This window comes from Acanthaster planci, linkage group LG09, assembly GCF_054643075.1.
Source record: "Acanthaster planci isolate LZ-2023a linkage group LG09, COTS_SCS, whole genome shotgun sequence".
NCBI lineage: Eukaryota > Metazoa > Echinodermata > Asteroidea > Valvatida > Acanthasteridae > Acanthaster > Acanthaster planci.
In genome coordinates, this window is record NC_141785.1 from 2,445,198 (window position 1) to 2,469,509 (window position 24,312).

Here is a 24,312-nt window from a genome sequence, read left to right on the forward strand (position 1 = left end):
CCATCCCTGTCATCTATACCTACAGCACCCCTCCAATCCCTGTCATCTATACCTACAGCACCCCCCATCCCTGTCATCTATACCTACAGCACCCCTCCAATCCCTGTCATCTATACCTACAGCACCTCCTAATCCCTGTCATCTATGCCTACAGCACCTCCTAATCCCTGTCATCTATACCTACAGCACCTCCTAATCCCTGTCATCTATACCTACAGCACCCCCCAATCCCTGTCATCTATGCCTACAGCACAGCTGGCTTAGTGTCACACAGTGGCAAATTACAGGAACAATTACCTCTTTCTCAAGGCGTTCATTAGTTTCTTGTTCCTGACTGCATGTCTTCTCCACTTCCTTGAGATTAACTTCAAGGATAGCTCGTTGTTTTTCAAGTTCACTCATCTACAGAAATAAGGAACAGCGTATCAAGTATCAAGTATCATAAGACTGTGCTTGCTTGAATGTACACTCCACAAAGCCAATTATTCCATTCATATTCACTCTCACACATTCCTGTTACACATGACCTCCATGTGGGTGATTTCCCTGATTTAAAATTCCATAAAAGAGATAAGATAGTTTGAATGTTACACATACCAAACAAATTTGGATTACCCTGAGAATGAATGAGTTAACCCCTTCGCACCGGGAATTTCTTTCCGAAAGCCGACTCCAAGAATTCCAGCCTCGCTTGGCCACAAAGGCCACCTGCCAAACCGCAAATTCTCGGTTTGTGGCACTGCGTGCTCTGCACGCTTTGATTTACACAGTGAAAAGGCTCATTGTTCGGTGGTATGCGGCTTTACTCACTCTTCCACATTCCCGTTGCCTCTTTTAAAAGTGGAACTATTGTGAAGCTGGTGATTATGATGCAAATTCTTTTCATTTCTGGGCTACACACAAAGGCCAATCACCATATATACAAGAGCCAGGGTATGCCTTCTTTCACCGTGTTTGCTAGAGCGTGGGCCGAGAATGATAGTTGAAAAGCGGGCTGAGGATCATAATTTTTACGGCATGTCTAGCCGCGAAGGGGTTAAATTTGTCCTGACCATGACTCAACCCTACTTGTATTCTCTGCAACTTCTAAGTAGAGGAATAGAAAGTACTTTGTTCACAGAATAACACAGGCAACCAAAAGCTGAAGAGTAAATATTAAGATGATTCTGGACACTAAGAGTGTTTTCGAATCCCTGTTCTTGACAACACTCGGGTAGACCTGACATGAGAACAGCAGTCTCAAACATGACAAACAGACCACAGAGGGTGTTTGCGGATCGATTTTTGCCAGTCCGCAGTTGTTGCAGGGTTGATCGAGGTGCAGCTAGAACAAACTGATGGATTATGCAGAATATATTCAACAGCCTTGGTAGACAGGTGAAAATGGGATCTGAATTCCGATTCCTGCATGGCCGGAATTACATTTTTGGTCAACCCATGAACTCTCACTCTCTTCTCCCTGGAAAGAGGGGCTGCTATGAAGATAATATTTTGATCGGTTTCACATTCATCTTCTGAATAGTCCTCAAATAAGTGCAAGATTCGAGATCTGTCAGCCATTTGGCATTGCTTTGTCTCCGACACGCACCTGCCGGTTCGTAACAACCTGCTCAAGAACACCATTCCCGTGTAACTCGAGTGTTGTCAAGAACAGGGATTCGAAAATGCTCCAAGTTATCCAGTAATATTGGCCTCTGCGAAGTTCAATGTACTCCATTGGGTGTGAGATTGGATGTGCAGAATGACAGACTCATGTCATGATGATCAGCTGAGTTTGGTATGACCAGCGCACAGTGGCTGTAATACTCACACTCTCTGCCATCTTGCCTGCCTTCTCTTTATGTTCGTCTACATGTGCTTGCCACATCTCAATCTGAGCCTTGTGTGTCCTCTCCTTTTCTTGCAAGGCGCTGTTTGCCTCCTTCAATTTCTCTTCAGACCACTCTCTAAAGTATAATAACAGAAGATTCCATATTGCCCAAGCAGTACACGGACACTGCTCACTTTCATCCATGATACTATGCTTCAATAGATTGTTCAACTTGTGTATCTTCACAGTGGTGGGTTACGTAAACATTCAACCTCATGATTTGGTGGTTGCTCTTTTTTATACACAAATCAGCACTGTCTGACAGACTAATGGAGATTGACCACGGGTGGTAAACTGGTTTAGCCAAGTACTGCAAATGGCCTGTTCATTGTACCAGTAGCAATGTTGCTCCGAGGTTGTCCTCAATGTGTTCAAAAGACAAAGTTGTGAGACAAAATATTGTACAAGTACTAAAAATGACTCTCCAGAGAAATCCATTTGAGGTTTTAATGTCATTCAGGCAGCAAGCAACAAAGGGTTGCAACTGAACCATTAATTGGTGAAATGTCATCAAGGCTAATATTCCACAACACAAGTAATGTGACTATCATATTGTTACCTAGCTTGCTTCTCAGTGTCCAGTGCCTGGCCAGTTTTCTGAAGCTCCATCATCTTCTGATTCAGTTCCTCCTCCAGATTCTCCTTCTCCTCTCTAAGTGTCATCTCCTTGTCTTCCAGCCTAGCACTCAGGGCTTCCATGTCTACAATCTGCTCCTCCAGCATCATGCAAGATGACTTCAGCATTGAGATGGTCTGACATGGGGGTTATAAGAAAGGTTACTGAAAATATGTAGAAATAGCAAGACTGAGCTCTGCCTATGGAACAGGTGTTTCACTTACTCAAGTCTGGCAATGAAGAAGCAATGTTTAGTTTTGCAAAAGTTCATCTCCACGGTGAGTAATTTGAGCACTATGCACCAATGTTGGCATCATGTCCTCAAACCTGAGTACAGAGTACTCCGAGTACTTTAGGTGCCGAGTCCCGGGCCGAGTACAAGTACATTGGTGATGAGTCCGAGTCCAAAGCACCGAGTACAAGTACGTTCAAGGCCGAGTACTGGGCCAAGTCCGAGTACCGAAGTCCAAGTGGGAGTACATATACATGTGTCATACCAAGACGGTTTTATGCAAATGAAATGCAAACACTTCAAACACCATACACTTATCACCTGTACCGAGTAGTTACCACTTTCAACTTTTATTTATACAAAAAATGTTTACATCATAAAAAGTGATGAAAAGTTGCCTTAATCAATTTAAACATATCTACAATCGAAGGTTCTTAAGAATTATGAACAATCACACCACTCTACACAATGCTAGTCAAGTAATCACAGCAGGAATCTGGCAAACAATGTCTGTTCACTGCGTGGTAAGCGTTCGAGATGCACCTAAAGGGATGGGTGATAAACTTGTGCCGCGGCAGGAAATTTGTGGAAACACGCTTGCTTCAGTACAAGCAATACAACCTCATATGAAATTCATGAACACAGAAAATACATAGACAAGGTATCAAGTTCTGTGAATTAACTTGCAGAAATCTTTCAACATCAATGTTTTTACGACGTGCAGCTGTAGAGCTGCGTGATGTACATGTACAGTGTAGTATAACCATGGAGGAAGGATACAGGAGTCACAACTCTGACACTTCGAAGTACTTGATAATCATCGCCGCATGGCCAGACAAACAATAGTAAACATTCCACAAATGCCCCGTTACTACCGTATCTAAGCCGGACAAGTGGGGCCAGTAATATCCTCGCAATATTTCTGCTGTTTTCTTTGCAATTAACGACAACTTATGTGTATCTCAGTGACCAGGAAACAGAGAAAAAAAGTCTCTACCATTAAATTTACTTCTGCCTTCGTGAATGAACTTTTTTGTTTAAATTTTGACACACTTTTCCATTATCCATGCAATGTTTGTAATTTTCTTTTCTTCACTCTGAAACATCAGTTTTCAAAGTCTCTGTATGAATTTGGCTAAGACTGGCCAACAGCATGTTGAACACCACAGGACAGTTAAGTTCATAACAAACAAAATGCACTATTTCATCACAAGGAGTGATCATGAGATCTCATAAAATGCCTTTTTGTATAAATTCCATATTAAAAATAATTCAAATAAAACACAAAATCTTATAAACTTGGCTATTTATTCCCAAAATAAGTCCAGAAGAAAGCGTTAATTAGGGCAGTAACTGCACAAGAACACTTCGGGTACTCAGCCTAATATAAGCAACTGCGCAAGCATTAAATTTGATGTTGTGGTCAGATCATACGGGGCACCAACGATGGCATGAATATTCAACTTCCAATACTTCAGTACTCAAAGTTTTAATTAAGGATGTAGATTACCAACGAAAAATTGTGGTGATGATCATAGAGTACAAAGGGGTCTTATGGTTGTGAAACAGGTGGTGCTTAGCAAGTGCACGCTGCATTCTGGTTATAGAAATGTCAGGAAGTGGTAATTGGCCAGAAGTTAGAGCCCGGGCAGTTAAAACTCCTTCTGTGTCCTTTCTCCATGGTGTAATGAAGACAGAAATGTCAACAGGATTTAATTTTTTTTATTTAATTTTCCCAACTTGCAGATACAAGTACTTGATCTCGAGTACAAGGGTCAAGTACCGAGTACCTAAGGGTTGAGCACACCCAAAATCCAAGTACAAAGAATCAAGTACGGGCCAAGTACAATGAATTTTTGAGTACTGATATTCAAGTACAGGCTGAGTACTTAGGTATACTCGAGTACGAGAATGAGTACTCAAACACTGCTATGCACCCATCAACTATTTCCCATCCCTCCCCCTTTGCATGGCCTGCCCAATCCAAGAAGTGGTTATTGATACATTACGATTAGGACACGACAAATCTGCCAATGACAAAAATGTCACCAGTAATGACCAGAACCTCCTCTGAGGCTTAAAAAATGTGTAATGAAACCATTCCTTACCAGTTCCTGATTAGCGCATGTCCTTCGTTTCTCTCTGAGTTCCTCGTCAGTCTCCTCTCCGTTCAGCTCCAGTTTTTCATTCTGCTCTCTCAGTCCTTCAATCTCCTTCTCCATCTCATTATTCTGTAGCATGAGTTCTTGGCAACGTTCTGATGTCTCCGTCAGCTGCTCTTCAAGTTCTGTGATCACGGTACAGCTGCTCTTCAGGGTTTCAAACTTATCTTCAATCTCTTGTTTCTCTTCCTAAGCGGGATGGAAAAAAAATGTTCAGGGCAACTGTAGTTACTGCAATGGATGATTGAGGACAAAACTAAGACATAGGGAACTGGGTGAAGTTAACTGATCCACTGATGTTAATACCATCTACCTTTTATGTACATATATAGAAAATTCCAAGAACCTTTTTATACATGTATTCCCAAATTTCTGTGGTGTCCATTTCACAGAAAATTTGCAAAAAGCTACCAGTGGAAGAACTGTTAGCGCCATTTTGTGTTTTGATGAACTATCAACTGAGAAAAAAGATGTTTCGATGATATCACAATTCTGTTTAGGGAGCATCTCAAAAGTTGGGAGCATTTGGTGTTCTGCTAAACAGTTTCCACTGGCATGGTAGCGTTCATTGAAACCACTGGCATGCTAGCGTTTCATTGAAACAGATAGTATGAATGGTCCGCTTTGTGCATTGACCGTGCTGAAGCAGCATTCCAATGGGAATGTTGTGTTCCCTGTAGAATAGCTGCCTTTACTGGAATGAAAACTAGGTATTTCAAATTGATCATTCTAACTATTCCAAGTTATGAGACAATCCCTTAGAACTACACATGGTCAAATTGCAAGCACATCTGTCAATGCTTCATGTTCTGAAATATTCTGACATGTGGAAATGGTGTTACGAGGGCAGCAACTACTTCGGATCCTACCCCAGACACACTTAATTCCTAACTGCTGTTCCAGCAAGAGTTGAAAGTTTGTGGCAGGCATCTTCATCGACCAATCCATCTGTCCTGATCACATAAACAGTAAATCCACCTGCTGGATATGTTAGGCCAGTCACAGGACCAGTGATTATACCTTCTGGTAACATGCCATTCCAGCCACACAGGACATGTTGGCAGCTATTTTCCTGAACTGAAACCCTGGCAAATAACCCTCAGTCTCAGTTTTCCTTTAGTTTCAATATCTTCTCGTGTCCCATCTGAACTTGTCCGTACCTGTATTTGATGTAGTTGCTGTTCTGCCTCCTTCTTGTAGGAGTCTAGTTTTGCATGTAGCTTGCTGGCTTTGTCTTGCAACACAGCCTTAGCATCCTCTAGTTGCTGAATATTCTGGTTGGCATCCCTGGTGATAGCGTGGGCATCTCTGAGCTGCTGACGTAACTCCTGCATCTCTTGCTCATGATATTTAGCATTCTGCCAAAAGGAAAAGCTGTTCTCTGCAATTCTGAAAATGCTAAAGTACCCAAGCTTCTAAAAACAAGGGAAATCTGGACATTTTAAAAATCCACTGGACGACTACGAGAACTGTTTCCACAGAGTAACGAGGGCACAATCCTGTTTTATTTCTTTTTGGATAAACAAAGCTAAGCATACCATTCTGATGATAACGGCAATGTTACGGCGGCTTCTTATCTACCTGGTCAAGGTGTCCTTGTAGCTCACTGATCCTCTTTTGGAAGCTTTCCTGGCCGATGGTGGCTCTCTTCAGCTCACATTCTACCTTGCCAAGTTGTGTCTCAAGGTAGTATTTCTCCTGTTGGAGATCGGCAACTTTCTCCTCCCCGACACGTCTGCGACAATGTACGTCAAGTCCAATCAAACGGTTCCAGAAGTTAAAAAACAATGGAAACGGGTGAAATGTAATTTAAAAGTTTGCATGGTGGGCTCAGCAACGATGTGAAGGTTTGTGGCAGTACAATGTAAAATCTCTTTCATGATTTACTCACAGTTTGTATGCCTTCACAAAGGTGAGTCTATCAGAGACCAGGATATTCTATGGTTTACTCCAAGACAACCAGGCTAATTGTAACGGTAATCAACTCATGGCTCTCAAGCTTGTACGGGTATTATCAGTGGCCAAACTCCTCTCTTGTTGGAAGTTTAGTCTTCCATAGGAGCTCAGCGGAGTATTTTTCAAAATGTTTATAGGAACTCTGAAAAGAATATGCTAGATGAGAAACCTATCAATCTGAAAGTTTAGCATGTGATCAAAATTACCATTTGCACGCCTTTTTAATGAAATGCCACTACATGACATTATTTTCAGACTGATGTGTTAGAAAATGTTCAAAGACTTCTTCTTTCTGACAAACTGAACTACCTACAATATAAGTTTGTGACACAGCAAGATCGTAGAGACTACCGATGCCCACGCACACAAGAATCCATATAATAGCATACTATTCAGATTTGAATGAATAGGGAACTACTGTCTGAGAGAAGTGCAGTCGTGCATTGAAGGGGTTCACACCACGGCAGAAAGCAATGTAATGTGCTTCATGAGATGTGTCACACTTACTTGAGTTCTTTCCTTTCTTGTTGTAGTTTGTCGTGTTTGGTTTCTATCATCTCCTCGATTTGCCTTTCAAGCACACCGACCTTGCTTTGTAGCATGGTGATGGTCTGTGCAATGATACCAAAAACACTTGAGATTGGTTCCCTGTATACTGACAACAAGCAACTTGATAAGAGTAAAGACCAACAAGTACGGACTGTTGAACACTCAAGGCAAATCGCTTGCAGGGAGGCATAGGAAAACATCCAATTAATTCAAACTTGATTTCCTGGACTAAATAGACTGCGTATGGTTTGGTGTATTGCTTGCATCAGAAATATCAACTCTGGAATGGTCTGACATCTCTGTGAGATTCTAACCCACAGTGAACAATGGGTGTTAGCTTAGGGTGTTTCTCAAAACTGTCTCATAAGAGCTTATGTGAATCATGCGAATGTAGGCAGGTTTGGAGCTTGTACAAATTTAAAGCTACAGATATAAACAAGTTAGTTTACCAGAGTTTATAAAAATTTGACCCACAAACGGCAAACGCCACTTGAAAATAGACCTTAACACAATTACGTCATGCTGTGTTTACACGTGTGCCTTGTGGCAGCAAGGTAGGACACGATCCACCAAGTCCCCATAGGAGAGTGCACATGTAAACAAAACATGGCATCGTTATGCTGTATGCTAATATTATGAGGAAGGCTATTGGCATTGTGAAAGCTTACTATTTTAATTTTCCTATACCTAGATGTAATGACATGTAAGATGTAATCACATGCAAGATGTTATCACATGTAAGATGTAACCACATGTAAGATGTAATCACATGTAAGATGTAATCACATGTAAGATGTAATCACATGTAAGATGTTATCACATGTAAGATGTAATCACATGTAAGATGTAATCACATGTAAGATGTAATCACATGTAACATGTAATCACATGGAAGATGTAATCACATGGAAGATGTAATCACATGGAAGATGTACTCACATGTAAACTGCCTGTTCAGATAGCAGGCAAGTTCACCATGAAGATCAAAATGAAATCATTGCTTGTGAATGGATAGTAATTAACAAGATATCTGTTTGTGTTTGGCTGGTACTCACTGCCTGTTGTTCCTGTATCTTAACCTGCTGTTCCTCTGAGGCACCAGCCATTCGTCTCTCCACGACAGCCTGCTGCTCCCTCTTAGCAATGGCTAATTGCTGCTGCAGATCCTGCCATTCAAAAGCAACAATATCATATCCAATCAGTCTACATGGATAACTGAAACCGTAAATGAAAGGCTGGTCATACTGGATTTGGTGGGAAATAGGCAGAATTAATCAACTTGATCCATCAAAAGGATTCCATTCTTGAAAAAAAAAAGGATTAAGTGTCTATCTCAGAAACATGATGGAGACAAGGAACAATTTGTTTTGAGATTTTATGGGAATTCCCACCACAGTATTTTGCTGTGTGAATACTAAATACCTGTGACCAAGTTGCTGACAAAGAAGTTAGTTTAGCCATGTTTAGCTGACAACTTCTGAGACACAAGATAAAATTTGAAAGCAGAATTTCTGGCATCAGACGTCAAGCTGAAAACCAATTAAGGACCAACTCAAATGAAATCTAAAGATTATAAATGGTTCTGCCAAAGATGGCTACAGAACTTTATACAGTGTAAGTTGTGACAAAACCACAAGCAATTGAACAGTTATTTTCTCACAGAAGAACTGCTCCTTTTACGCATATCTACTCTAAAGGTTGTCTGTGAGCTGATGAAGCCACAGATTGAGTTCTTCCACATGGCATGACTTCCATTTAACCACTTCACTCTGGGTCGAGTTATTGATATTTATGCTCCTGGGCTGGGCGCTTTTTAATTTTTTTCCGTTTTCAAAATTCTTCAAAAATTCACATCTTCATTTACTGGACGTGTACACCCAAAAGAATGACAGTCCTGTGGCGACTCTAATCTGACAGGCAACCTCCACTGATGCGTGAGTATTGCAGCCATGCATGCTGCCCAGTAAAGAGCCCCATTATGTGGTGTCGCATAATTCCCTCTTTATTCTGGGAATTAGCCCAGTGTGTTGCAACACCGGACAGCCAAATTCCACAAGCACTCAGCAGTATTGTATCGCTAATCACTAGAGCCAGTGCTTTTGTCCCCACCGATAATCCGCAGGTGGTGGCAGCAGCAAACGATGATACTGTTTCAAAACAATGATGGATTATTTAAATATAAATATATGTTGGATAAGGGCAAAAGCGTATTTATATGACAGATCACCTCTGCTATTGGCCAGCACTCTGCACTAACAGCGTACGAACCTTCATTGGTAAGTCCCAGCAGTTTAGTCTGTTTCCAAGTTCAGTCACCCCAGCCATGAATAAAGGCCAACTTTTCCGGTCCAAGTGAATCCATTGTTGCCCATCAATGATAGAGTTACTTTCGCTGATGGCCCAAACTTTTGACTGACAACAAGTACCTTTTTAAAAAAATGCCCAGGATCTTTTTTTAAAAGAAAGTCCCGATTTCGGGCACCCTGGCCTCGTAGGCTACGCACCATGTCTCCGGTACTGGGCATCCCAGTAAGAAGCGGTTTTAAAAAGACTATCATTGGCTCTAGCCCAGAATCATACATCCAAGAAATCTTTCCCTTCCTACCTTCACTCTCTGTTCCATTTCAGTTTCCTTCTTGTGTAGACTCCTTTCAAGCCGCTTTCTTTCCTCATATGCAGCCTCATACTTTTCTTCCAACTCCTTCAGATGCAAACAAAAACACACTCCGATCAAAGAACACGGCTTCTTCCAGCGACAGGTTTAGCTAATACACAAATCACTCAAAAATATCATAAATAATTGATTTATAAACCGCTATGGGGGGACACCTCCGACAATAGAAGTTATGACGGTTAGCTGAGTTTTGCAGGCAAAAGGTTGTGCACTTACTATGATCTGTTTAGTGAGATCCTGATGTAGACCATGCTTTGTCTGTACTTCCTCAATCAGCCTAGCTTCACGCTGCTCTACAGTCTGAAGCCGATGCTCTAGAGAGGTTTGGCAGTCCTACAATCAACAAGTGTGGATGACAGGAAAAAATTCTAATGGGGGGGGGAAGCAACATATATCCAGCAAGAAATGAGACCAAATGGCACCCCCCAACATGTCCAATCGCTACACACACTCTAGACTGTTGTCACCGTCTCATATCTTGCTTGATATGAAGCATCATGTGTCACCATCTGGTGTTTATCTCAGTCACAGTTCTAGGGTGTCTCTGATAGTGGTTGAGCATGTGGACTATGCAAAACAAGCCGGCATCTTATGCTTGGTGGACACAGTATAAAACCTCATGTACACCAACCAGCCTCTGTGAAGTTCCGACACTTAATGGAAAGCATCGCTATCATTTCAAGGAATCTTTTGATAGACTCTGTCTTGATTTTGAAATTTTGTGTCAAGTAACTGATTTCCTGGCCAAAGTACAAGGGTTTACTATGAATGTCCAAAATAGAGCTCAGAAATGGCCTGCCGCATATTTGCCAAGTGCTTATTTCAGGGAAAATGGTGCCAAAAAAGCTTTAAATATGAACCAAACTAAATAGGATTTCATGTTACATCTGTTTTACTTTAAATATATAAAAATAAACTTTACCTTAAAATATCATGCCTTAACAATTCAGAGGCTTAGATTTTTTCTTAAAAACTACAAGACTTCAAGCGTGACAGCAAACAATTGTTCAACTCAGGCATACCATGCAATGTACCTGAAGATATCTATAAATATTCTCACAGCTCAAGAAGTTTCCTTTACAACTCCCTGTGACACAGATCACAACTACAGATGTAAGCAACAGCCTACCAGAGCCTCTTGCATCTTGTTCCTCATATCCTGACAGCATTCCCTCTGCATTCTACTCCTCCTTCGCTCCTCTTCCAGACGATTCTTCTCTTGACGTAGGTTGACCAGGAGCTCTGTTGCCTCCTTGCTGGATTCCACTGCCTTGGACAGCTTCTTACGCAGCTGGGCTGTTTCTCTACTGCTAGCAGTAGAGATCTGTCACAGTGAGAAATGCCGAGTGATACACACTCACAGCAGAACTACAATGACAGAGGAAACCTAGCCGCCTCAACTGTTCTGTGTGCTTCTTAAATGGTGCTCCAAGAGAATGTCAAACGCAAAGTCAATCAAACGTTTGCAATTTGCTGAGATGTAATATATTGGCACTTACAATGTATATGTATGTTTGCTTGTGAGCCCAGTAGGAACTGGGCATAAAGATGCAAAAAAACTAAAAAAAAAAAAACAGGATGCTGCCAAGCACAAAGTATTCAACTTTTAAAAATTCTTGCAGATTAAACAATTATATTTGGACATCAGACGTTTCCCGACCATTTGCCTCACAAGTATTTGTCCAAACAAAAGTGGATGACACTATACAAAGTCTGCTGACCTTGACATTAAAACAGACTCAAAGTTGACTATGTCTGAGCATGAGTGGTCTACCGCTGGGCAATTAGTGAATTTTGCTAATTGATTAATCCCACACAAACTAATCACGATTAATCGAGATAATTGCCCAGTGGTAGTGTGGTCTAACTCCATGTTCAGGGTCCAGGCACAGAGCTCAAAACTTGACAAAAATTAATAGATATATAACAATTTACCTCATCAAGTTTGGCCTGCAGTTCTTTAACCTGTTGTCTTGATGCCTCCTTACTCTGCGGAATGATACAAATCATCCACATCTAATCTGCTCAACATCCAATCATAATTATCTTGATCTTTTCTGTCATGATAATGCTTGAGAATCAAATGTACAGCTGTGGTCAAATCTTTACAGACTTGGACTGAAAGTAATTAAATTACAGTGGGTTAAGACCCCACCAATTGAGGGGGTACCATTCTCTCTGTAACTGGTCAATCAAAGCATGCTTTATTCACATACTTTAGTTACACAGAAAGGTACATGTACTAATTCATCACTAACGCAAAAAGGTAACACGGAATACAGGTAGGTCAGGTCTTAAACTTATATTTAATTACTGTCAGTCCAAGGGTATAGACATTTTAATCATAACTTAGATACTTTCTTTTAAAACTTAGCTTCTGATCATATTGTTTAAACATCTACAGTGCTATGTGGTCAGCTGTTCACAAACACTGAACATCTGTTTAACCCTAAAAGAGCAGGGGGCGAGTCAACCACCCCTCAACACTTTTCCTCAATTTATCACAGCACATTTTTTTCATGCACAGAGCCGTAGGGTTTTAGTAATGTCCTGCAGTCATAATGACACCAGAAATTTGGACGTACCATTCTTAAATGGTGCCCGTTTTTCAAGACAGGTTAGCCAGTAACGTATACTTTTTCACACATATTCAATGACACGGGCAGGAATGTACGTGGCCTTGGACTTAAAATAACCGTGTTAACAAAAAAACGTAAGATTGATTCAAACATTCACATTTGTACTGATGCCAATCTTTATAAAAAATCTGGAATGGGACAGCCGAGTTCTCAGGGGAGGCAGAATCCCCCCTCCCCCACTGTGAGATGATCCAAAATAACCCCGTTCTTTCAGGGTCAACCCCTTCGCTACAGAGGACTGCTACTGCCGCACCATTGTGTGAGTATTAGTGCATACCACACATACAGTCTGTTCACCATGCAGCTGCTGGTTCAATGGGGCCTGCTGCCTCACAAAGCCTGCCATGAAGGGCATACCACAGCCCAGCAGTTGCGGTCAAAATAATCCCCCCGTGAAGGGGTTAACAGCACATGTACCCGGTAATTACTATTTGCGTCATTTTATGTTTTATATATTCTTCTGTAAGAAATGACATCTTTTTCTTCATGTTTATCAATTAATATATGACAGTACACATGGCCCTTCACTTAAAAGAACTCAAGCCATGTACATTTTGGGGGTTAAAATATGAGCTGATTTGTTGAAAAACTGCATACGCGTTCATGTACTAAAGTTCAAGAGCTGATATTTTTCACGAATCGTTGTTTTTAATTTCATAACATGTGCATGCCAGCCAAATTGGTTGGTTGGTTCATTTTCCCTTCATCTTTATCTGAAGTACAACTAGGAGATTAGACCGGCTTATCATCGATTTACAGCAAATTTGGATTGGAAAGTTATTTTCAACTGTTCCAGTAATCAAACAAGTTGAGGAACATGAAATGAAAATGAAAAAAAGGCCAAAATCCTGTAAGATATCAGAAATGTACCGGTATGCAGTTGGGGGGGGGGGAACAGACATCAAAACATAAACACAATGTGACATGACCGTGTGATCAGAAACGTACCAGCCATGGAGGAATAACCCTTATTTCTCTGTGACTTTCCTAAACAGTTGCTATAATGATCAGTCAGTTACAAAGCCATCTCACCTTAGCCAGTTTAGCTTGGAGCTCAATCACTTTGGCTTTAGCTTCCTCACATGCCTTTGTAGTCGTCTTGAGATCAGCTTCCATTTTGCTAGCTCTCTGAGTGGCCATGTAGCGGTCCAACTCCAACTGGGCCATTGCCTGCTGGTGCTCCTCCAACTCGGCTCTGAAATCAGTCAGGCAATACAGGTACAATGCATGTATTCAACCCATCAATGACTGAATTCCAACATGACGTGGGCTTGATGATGTATCTTGTAAATTGTGCACACTATTCTACATTCTCTATTGAGCCAGAGGCAGTGACCACTCACTATAGGGGCAGACTGTTTTGAGCAAAGCACTAGAGGATCATTGTTTGAGTGAATCATTTTGCCCTGTTGTAAGCTTATTTATGTTCAGTACCAAATAAAATTTACACAAGTGAAAGAAAATGGCATTGCTTCAATGCTACCTTTTCAGCTGAATTTGCCAAGTGTGACGATAGACTTCAAATATTGGGCATGTGAGTAAATTATGAAATATGGGGATTCGTTCCAAATGGCAGAATTTATACTGTGGTTTCTCATGGGACACGAAAAATTACAGTGTGACACTTGATATTGCTGGCAGTTTGACCACAGCGTTATTAAAGCATTGCATTATGTCTGCATAAACACTGCTTGTAATGACAAATCTGGGCATGTGATCACTGTAAAACAGGGAAGCCCCAAGAAATGGAGGAACCACTGCTTGTAATGACAAATCTGAGCATGTGATCACTGTAAAACAGGGAAGCCCCAAGAAATGGAGGAACCACTGCTTGTGATGACAAATCTGGGCATGTGATCACTGTAAAACAGGGAAGCCCCAAGAAATGGAGGAAGCACTGCTTGTGATGACAAATCTGGGCATGTGATCACTGTAAAACAGGGAAGCCCCAAGAAATGGAGCAAGCACTGCTTGTGATGACAAATCTGGGCATGTGATCACTGTAAAACAGGGAAGCCCCAAGAAATGGAGCAAGCACTGCTTGTGATGACAAATCTGAGCATGTGATCACTGTAAAACAGGGAAGCCCCAAGAAATGGAAGAACCACTGCTTGTGATGACAAATCTGAGCATGTGATCACTGTAAAACAGGGAAGCCCCAAGAAATGGAGGAACCACTGCTTGTGATGACAAATCTGGGCATGTGATCACTGTAAAACAGGGAAGCCCCAAGAAATGGAAGAAGCACTGCTTGTGATGACAAATCTGGGCATGTGATCACTGTAAAACAGGGAAGCCCCAAGAAATGGAACAAGCACTGCTTGAGCCTACAGTCCAGTGAAATCATCAAGGGCCAGGTTTTAGTACCATAGCTATCAAAATGCCTACATCATTACCAGAAGAACTCATAATATAACTAAATGCCTGGGTTCATTTATAGTGTTGTTTCTTCCTCCAAGCACTGACCTGAATTCTTCATCTTTCATCTGCGTTGTCTTCTTGTTAGCCTCTCTGATGTGACCAAGGAGCTGTACAGCTTTGGTATCAGATGCCTTGATTTGGCTTCTCTCCATCTCCAACATCCTCTTCAGATTCTAATCAAGTATGCACAGAAGACGCATGTTTATTGCTTCAACAAAAGATGCATCTGGGGGCTTCATTTCATTAAGGGCTATCTACTACGTAAACCTCTCATTTCTGGGCACTCTATTTCTTGGGAACATTTTCCATCACCAAATTCAGAATAGCAGCATATTGCTCACTTTTCCCTTGTGCATTACCAACAGTTGTAGCGCGAGAGAAAGGTAATGACTTGACTTACAGAAATCTCTGCGACAGAGAGGGCCAGATCCTTCTCTAGAGCCGTCTTCTCTGCTTGTGCTGCTTTCAAAGATGCTGTCTTATCTCTGACTGCTCCTTGAAGCTCTGCTACCTAGAGGTACGACGTGTCAGAGTGAGATGTGCTTGAATTACGGAGGATGGCAATTAAGGCCTTACAGTTGTAAAATCAGCTGGAAAATGCAATTAAACAATACTTGGGGATGGGCAAAGGGTGAGAAGTTCATGGTTAAGGATGTACAGAGAAGCAGGGTTTGAGGATGGACAACACACAGTACACCATACTATGGAAACGGCAGACTCTGCAAAACTGTTAAAAGGATGTGCATTGATGAACAGATTAACTGACCTGTTTGGTCAAGGCAGCCTGCGAACTCTCAGTATGGTGGTATTTACTGTGAATATCTTGCAGCTCTTGTGTCTTTGCTGCAAGACGCCGTTCCAAGTTGCTCTTTGTCATTGGTGATGCACATTCCTGGTTGGCACTGTTTCTACAGGGGCAGTGTCAAGAACAAAACGATTTGCGACACAAACTTCAGACGATGATAGCATCATGAATGTAGAGTGAATATACTTCCGCTCAGTATACTGATCAATGCATCGTAAATATCACATGACGCATCAGGTGGTGTCTTTACGACTGAGAAATGCCAATTACTTGTATTGCAACAAACAGAAAAACATCATTTGCAAAATGAACTGACCACTGTACAGCACTTGCCAGTGGAAGGTAGTATAGAAAAATGGCGTTAGAACACTGCATGGTGGTGTTTTCGGGCAATGCACGTTCAATTTAGATTGAAATCAGACAAGCAATTGATATCATAGGCTACTGGAGGTGTTGCAATCTTCCACACACTGCATGGGGATTGAAATGCTTTCTAACCTGAGATTTTCCACAGCACTGACGTTAACCAGTTCCTTGGTGTAGGTGAAACCAATAAATGGCAAATCACGGCCTGAAAAGCCATGTTTGGTGGTATCGAAATTAGAACGCGACTGCGGAGGTTCAATGTCAAATTCATCAAAGTTGGACGTGTCATCAACACTAGTTACAGTCGGTACAAAGGGTGGCACACCTACACAAGTACACACAAAAGAAATTAGTTTACCCTACTCCTTTCCCCATTTTATTCATTATTGTGAAGCATTCATCCTCACAAGCACGACGAAGGACAAAAAAAAAATCCAAATTCAGAGTCAGTCACAATTCCACCATGCCAGGAGATTCATGCATGCGCGATATGATTCACCTCAATATTGTAGTGAGGAAAAGTGAAACCTTTGTGCAACATGACATTGTTTCTTTGGCCCTCCTCATTCTACATGTGTGCAAAAGGTTGTTTAAACTCTCCGTCCTCCTGACTATTTTAATGGCCTCTATCTTGCAATTTTGCGAAATCTTGTTCACTGATACTTTGTCATTTCCCACGAGAGACATTGACACCTCAAGAGCACAGGGATACGTACTTTGTCTCAGTGTTGCCCACTCGATGCTACTGAAGAACGGATGACATCCCAGGCCTTCATAGCCAAGCCTGCTTAACTTGTCACTCAGGAGATTCTGCATCAAATTCTTGGCATGATGACTGACTTCTGGCTCGGAAGGAAACTTCAACTTGTTCTGCAATAATAACCAACTCCTACACATTTAAAAGGTTTTGAACCAAATTTCTACAAACTAGGCAACTTTCACAGTTATCAACTTGACAGCCAAGCCCTTGATATATAATAGGCATATACAAGTGAGATTCTACAAATTCTTCAAAATTTCAATTTCAACATCATTTTGCAACAGTAATATGCCCCGGCCACTAATTGTTCGGAGTAAAACATCCTTATCCAGTCAACTCCTGTATAATTTTTGTCATTTCTTTGTCTGCATCACTTTGCATCCCTCCCCCCAAAATTTGCTCTAGATCCAACACTGGTGTGCAAGCATGGCATACATTGTGAGGACCTAAACACAAAAGAAGTCCCCATAATGTAGGGTGCAATGGCGTTGTGTGGACTCGCACACGTCCACACAATGTTTTGCCCTCTCTGTAAAACAGTTTCAGAGGCATTTTGGGGTCAAGGTTATCTGTGGCAAAATGAAGAAGAACAGTCCAGGAAATCATCATCAAATATCCAGCTCGAACAAGTTATCCCAGTGGTAGAAAAAGGAGCCTTTCCCTCAAGTTTCCTTAACCACAGGAGAACAAAGGAATGTCCACACTTTGTATGCAAACAGGTGTGTGATGCCTGAGGTATCAACTATGGAGACATTACACTGCAGACACAAACAAAATGTGACACTGAGACTATAAATACCTACACATGTACATTTCTCTCATGTCATCTTGTTCTACATGGCCATTTAATTATAAACCTAGTCCAACTATTTTGGGTCATTAAGGCTTGCTTGGAACACTGGAATACCATGAATCCAGATGCCTAGGTCACTTTACCTTGAAGTCCATGATATTGCTGTAAGTGATCACTATTGAATCCTCTGTGAATGGTGTTTTTCCATACAGCATTTCAAAGGCTACAATGCCCAAGGACCACCAGTCACATTCTAGGCCGTACGTCCCTTCCTTTCTACTGTTCATACTCATCAACACCTCTGGGGCAACATAGTCCGGAGTACCCACTGGCATCTTGGCACAGACCTGCACAAGTTGAGAAAAAAACAAAAACAATATGAGTAAAAATGATTAGGGCAATATGACAGTTGCAACAGATACAGAAAACAAATTAGAGAGTTTCAATGCAATGGTAAGAATAATTTCATGGGATGACTGATTGCATATTCTTTTTAGTGAAGCAATGGATGGATGGAATATAACATGCAATTTAGCACAGGAAATTATTAATTATTAATTAAGCTGCCTTCAAACCTATGCAGAGGACAGGTCTATGCGATGTGTACCATGGTCTCAGCAGAGTTTGTGCAATCACTTGGAAACACTTGGCAATTCCTCAGTTGTGCAGAAGACATTACATCCATTTCTTCCATGACTTGGAAGTTTACTGTACCTTGTTTTCAGATGACAACTTGGCTGCAGATCCAAAATCTGCAAGTTTGATGTGACCAGTTCTATCCAGGAGAACATTATCTGGCTTTATATCTCTGTTGAATGAAAAACAAAATACATAAATGCCTTGTAAAATAAAAGAATTATTGAGGTGTAGCACAGGTTTATTTGGTTTTGATATTGGTTACTTACTTCCATTTAAGTAAGTTTTTGTCACCTTTCTGAATGCTCTGTTAACCACTTCCTGCCGGGGATTCCGGATCCGGACACATGCTTTATATGCGTGGCCAGGGTCTCCGAACTCGGAGAAAGGGAACAGGGCCTTGTAACAAAAGACCGTACTCGGAACAAAAGACCAGGCTGCTGGGAATTACTGACATTTTTTCGCTCTCAAAAGTTGAGATAATTCAGCGTTGTTTTGAAACAGTATACCTAATTTGGGTCATTAAGAGCGAGCGGATTACCACTGGGGACAAAAGCGCTCCACCACCGCAGTGATGAGCCGCACAGCACCGCTGCATGCTAATCTGGCCCCTACTGAAAAGAGGTCAGCAGTGCACTGAGCCAGGTTCGTGAACAAAAGAAAGTTGTATAACATCGCACAATCTGGGCTCTTTTTACAAGGCTGCAGGCCTGGCTGAAATACTCAGGCGTCAATAGATTTTGTCTGTCACGCTAGAGGGGCCACCAGACAGTCCTTCACGTGTTTGTAAGTGTCCAGTAAATGAAGATAGGAATTTTTAAAGATTTTTGAAAACAGAAAAAAATGATAAATATCCCGGCCCAGCATTACCGGCAGGAAGTGGTTAACATGCATAGTTGAGTATACAAGAGCCAATTGACAGTAAATGTGCAGTTCAAACAAATGCCTTACCTGTGCACATATCCCATTGTGTGCAAACTATGGATGGCAGCCACCATTTCAGCCAGATAAAACTGTGCCATATTCTCCTCAAACACATCATCAAAACGACTGAGTAGAGACAGCATGTCCCCTCCTGGATGGAACTCCATGACTAGGTACAGGTTAGTGCCATCTTGAAAGGCATACTGCAAGTGTGTCAACCATTCATTGCTGGCACGTGCCATGATATCACGCTCTTCTTCAAAGAAAGCAATCTGCAATACGATCCACAAGAATCCAAATGTCATTCATTAACAGTAAACCCTGCTATCATGTCTTGACTGTGGCATCCTTACAAGTGCATGTGTTGTATACTTCTGTCTTTTGAATTCTTTTTTCCTAAACCAAAAGGTATTTAGCAGGGTTCAAAACAGTACAGGTGCGGCATACAAATTCCAACAAAAATCACTCCGGGCTACCCAGATTAACTTCCTTGGTTGCCCAGTGGGCTGGTGAAAAATTCAGTGACCTGTCAGTTAAAATTAAGTTACAAGTACATGATGTAATGCTTGCAGTACTAAATCATTTACACCCAACCTTTTATTTTCCAAAATATCAACTTTACAAATGACTGAAATAAAATAGTCTCAACTAAGGGAAAAAATACAAAAAAATAAATGAAAGCTCAAAATATAAATGGACTAGTAAAAATCTAAACTGGATAGTAAAATCTGCAGTGAGCTACCCAGGAAAAAAAGTTAGTGCAAAGCCTGATTAGTTTTGCAGGGATGAGATTGAGGGATGAACAGAAAGCCACTAAAGATTCCAGCAAAGAGATTGAGAACATGGCAACAATACATGTAGTATACTGTCATTGCCGTCGCTTCTAATGGCTGACAAGGCACACTTTCCCAAATGACTGTTTGAAACCTTCCACTTTGCGTGAACTGCACAGTGCCAAATCCAGAATGAGTAACCCTCCTGTGCAAACATCTATTCTGAACCAAGTTGTCACCTCGGTCCAAATAAGTCAAGTGACCATTTTAACAGCTTTATGGGTCCCTTGCCTACAAAAAGCAGAACTGACTTGCTATGACTGTCAATATAACTTGGTACGTGTACATGTGTACCGTAGTTGTGCTTTGACTGTTGACAAGTTATGACAATCGAAAAGCTAGCATCATACGACAATTGCCTACTTTTATATATTGATGAAATTTGATCAGTTGCATGTATAGCCAAGCCCGATTATGATCCGGCCCTTAGTGTCTTGTCTCTGTATATACATGTACATGTATATTATTAGTAGCATAGCAGGGAGAAATGTATGTGATTTATTTTTGATTGTGACTTCTGCAACTGAAGGAAGGCTAAAGCTCTAATAAAAGGCCAGAAAAAGTAACGCCAAATAATTGCAGTGTACATGTACCAGTTTAGATACGAAGAAATCATGTGAAAGCTGGATCAGAATGTTGTATGACTAACTAAATACTGGAATACTCACATTTTCCTTTGATAGTGTGTCATCTTTGCGGAGGGTCTTCATTGCATAAACATCCCCTGATATCCTCTCTCGAACTAGTTGAACTTCACCAAAGTGACCCCTACCAATGACCTTCTTGACTTCAAAGTCATTGATATCAATTCTCAAGTTTTTCACTTCATTAATAGTGGACTTATCTGTAATATTAGCCAAAAAGGAAACTCAACATTTATCCAATCAACCAAGAATGAAAATGACATGCTGGATGTATAAAATATTTTTTTTTTAATTTTAAAGACAGCTACTTCAGTTAAAATGCTACTTTTTATGTGCTTAAAAACGTGCATCTTTTCTTGGTTCTTGGCTCTTTTATTAAGTATAATGCACATTAGCACTCCAACCAATCCAGGAGTCAGTGTGCATTTATGTTACTGGGTCAGGTGAAGAGAGACAAGGCTATAATTGAATTACATGTTACATTCACAGATGAAATTGCTAATCACAACCAGAAAGCACGATATTTCAGAGGCTGACTTCAATATCTGAATATCTGGAGCCAATTCACTTACATAATCCGGCAAACAGAATTAAAAGCCATGACTACAACTACGGGGCAATCCCTTATGCATGCAGGTGGTACATGGGCAATGTTTCTCTCTGACCAATAAGGTGTTGTGACTTGCGAAAATGCACACAAGTGTTCAAGCGAAACCTGTTCATGAATGTGATGCCCCAGAAGGATGGCGTCTCCTCAAATTTGTCTTTTGATTTTGCCATTTTATTCAGTTTGGGTCAGCCTCTATTTTCAGTAATCAGTCTTCTTAATATCACTTTTACTCACATTTGTCCACAAATGAAGCAATGTGTTTGTCTTTCATCAACTGTTCATTGCGGCATTCTTCATACAATACAAGCAGTGCATCAAGCAGCCCCTCACGAGCAATGTGTGTTCTCCATCCTGTCGTGCTTGTCTTACCGACAAATAATTGATTCAAACAGCTGGTCCGGGCACTGATTCCTTTAGTGCTCATGGCACTAGGTCTATGAGCTGACCTGCTCATTGTGTTGCTGTGAATTAATCATATCATCAAAACAGAAATTCGCTAAGGTTCACATAAATCTTCTGACAGCACACAATGAGTTTACCAACATGATTCACTGTAATGAGATCACACTGGGTTATCTACATGTAGACATGCAGCAATTACTGGCAAATTATATTGCGATGAGTTTTTTAATGCTATTGTGTAATTCGACCACCAGAATTAGAAGCCATTACTGCGGTGGCACAAGGCTCGTGGACAGGTGGTATGCGTGCGTTACATGCCTCTTCAACCAATAGGGTGTTGTGATTTGCCAAATGCACGCGCGCGTCAAGCCCATATGACAATGCAGACATGACACTGGATGACATGCTTTGTACCACAGAGAACAGAGTGAAATACAAAGAGTAGTGGTTTTTCCTTTATTTTCAAGGCATATTAGCAAGAATACCATGGTATTGAAATTCCACACTGTATTTGCCAGTATTTATAGATCCCCAGTCAGTAGGCCTATTTTTTGGCATTGCAAAAATACTGCCACTAGTATTGGCTAATATTGAAATACCATCCAAGCCTAATGCAGTATGCACGTTGTGTCACCAGGTTCTTGCACACATTACATGTATGCCGAGTCGCAATGCATCGTGACGCACGCAAATATTCCCAAACACGACTTGTTCATGACTTGGCACAGTCAAGTTGTCTCTGTGTCCATGCTGTGTCAAAATTGAACATGTCTGAACAGGCAACTTCATAAATTGTTTTTATTTTGATAAAATATATATTTTATATATAAATATATATAAGATATATATATATATAATATATATTATAATATACAAATAATATTGTTTTTATTTTGATAAAATGTCCCAACATGCCCAATGGTCAATTTGCCTCAACGGTTGAGTTTAATATCCCGACATGACGGAGTTGATAGCAGTCTAGTATCGCCAACCATGTCAAAATATTTAATAAGAATGAGGCGATTTGTTAACTTCGCATGCATATGATTGTGCGTACACACATTTTCGAAGTCCCACCAACAGCCATCGTCATCTGGTCATGATCGTAGATAGGGACATGAATAAGTGAGTGAGGGCGCTATTTGGAAACTCATTTTCTTAAATAGGAAATTCTGATTAAAATGTGTCTCTTTTTGCACGCTGTAGCTCCTCTATTTAATTTCCAATTTCAAAATTGTTAAAATTTGAACTGAAGCCAGCATTTGATTCATTGAAATAAATTGAAGCATGAACAAAATCTTGTAATATATAAAGGTAAATGTTAGAATTTAACAACACAGAGAACAGGCAACATTATCATGATTATTGTTCATAGCCAGGCCTAGGCCTACATAGTACATGTATGTAGCGTTCAGGTGACATCATCAGATAGTGTAGGCAGGTAGGGGTAGTCCGACTCTCCAACATGTCCAAGTAACTTTGGTTGAACTTGGATCCTACAAGTCGCCTTTTTTAAAAGTTTGTCGGGCGATCATGTAGGCCTATACCTTCCACAGGCTTTTGCTCATTAGGCCTAAGGCCTAATGCGTTCACTCAAAACAATTCGTACTCCGAATTAAAATCCTCCGAATTCAGCTCCAAAATGGTCCTTCAAGTGACGAACATGACGAACTTAAACTGTCTAAGGCCGACCATGTAGGGTTCAAGTTACTCAGACTAGACTAGGCCTTCTTTTGACCCGTAAACAGGGTCCGACGAATACCCCTCCGTCTACTCCTCTACGACTACGACGGCCCTGTTTACGGGTCTACATGGTCTAGGCCTTCTGTGTCTGCTACAACTGATTATAATTTCAGTTCACTACGTTCAGACGTTAGGCTTATTTAATTTGACTTTTAGGAACTGTTATAACTTTCTGATGGCTAATAAACTACTGCAAGGGGAAATAAGTGATGTTCATACATGGAACTCTTTAATCTTACCTAAAAGCAGTCAATACAAAAGCATTACAAGTATTGACAGGTGAGGTAGGCTGTTTCAAAAATCATCAAATGGTGATTGAGCAGCGCGCCGCGCGGCAGCTTTACGGTTTCGGATTGAAAACGTCCAATCAGAATTTGAAGACATAGTATGGTGCTTCAATGACCAAACACAACCAAATTATCATCGTGAGAGATACGTCTGGGTAGGTGCAATCATCCCTCATTTTTTAAAATTTCGGCTTTGTTGCAGTAACGGTGTTCCTCAAATCGAAATTCCTAGTAACCTGTAATTTTAAGTACTTCATTTTTTTCACATCTAAAAGGTATAATTACATAATTTGTTTACAACAAACTTTAAAATGAGCTAAAAACGTCAGTAGGAGATACTACTGGGTGGAGGCTGGAACGGAGACACTGCCGATTTCGGACAATCCATAA

The 24,312-nt window shown here is 40.9% G+C and overlaps 1 protein-coding gene across 1 annotated transcript; it reads right to left on the reverse strand.

Annotated features, from left to right (window-relative positions):
- Positions 1 to 219: 219 nt before the first annotated feature.
- On the reverse strand, positions 220 to 23,988 carry cit (citron rho-interacting serine/threonine kinase). Its single transcript, XM_087141506.1, has 24 exons — positions 23,875 to 23,988; positions 21,725 to 21,951; positions 20,905 to 21,080; positions 19,431 to 19,675; positions 18,558 to 18,651; positions 17,987 to 18,190; positions 17,007 to 17,160; positions 16,423 to 16,615; positions 15,886 to 16,027; positions 15,520 to 15,630; positions 15,165 to 15,292; positions 13,731 to 13,893; positions 11,995 to 12,048; positions 11,189 to 11,383; positions 10,276 to 10,392; positions 9,991 to 10,086; positions 8,441 to 8,551; positions 7,344 to 7,447; positions 6,462 to 6,615; positions 6,041 to 6,238; positions 4,827 to 5,069; positions 2,430 to 2,623; positions 1,811 to 1,946; positions 220 to 402 (listed from the first exon to the last, which is right to left on the reverse strand). The coding sequence occupies exons 2-24, from the start codon at positions 21,942 to 21,944 to the stop codon at positions 235 to 237; spliced, it is 3,600 nt and encodes a 1,199-aa protein (XP_086997632.1). The 5' UTR covers positions 21,945 to 21,951; positions 23,875 to 23,988; the 3' UTR covers positions 220 to 234.
- Between the last annotated feature and the right edge of the window lie 324 nt (positions 23,989 to 24,312).

Excerpts from the sequence above, each read along its gene's own strand:
- cit (XM_087141506.1), bottom strand. The coding sequence starts at position 21,944 with ATGAGCAGGTCAGCTCATAGACCTAGTGCCATGAGCACTAAAGGAATC. Across the intron at positions 10,087-10,275 it reads ATCTCACTAAACAGATCATA|GAGTTGGAAGAAAAGTATGA; the intron begins GTAAGTGCACAA and ends TTGCATCTGAAG. Across the intron at positions 6,616-7,343 it reads CAAGAAAGGAAAGAACTCAA|ACGTGTCGGGGAGGAGAAAG; the intron begins GTAAGTGTGACA and ends ACATTGTCGCAG.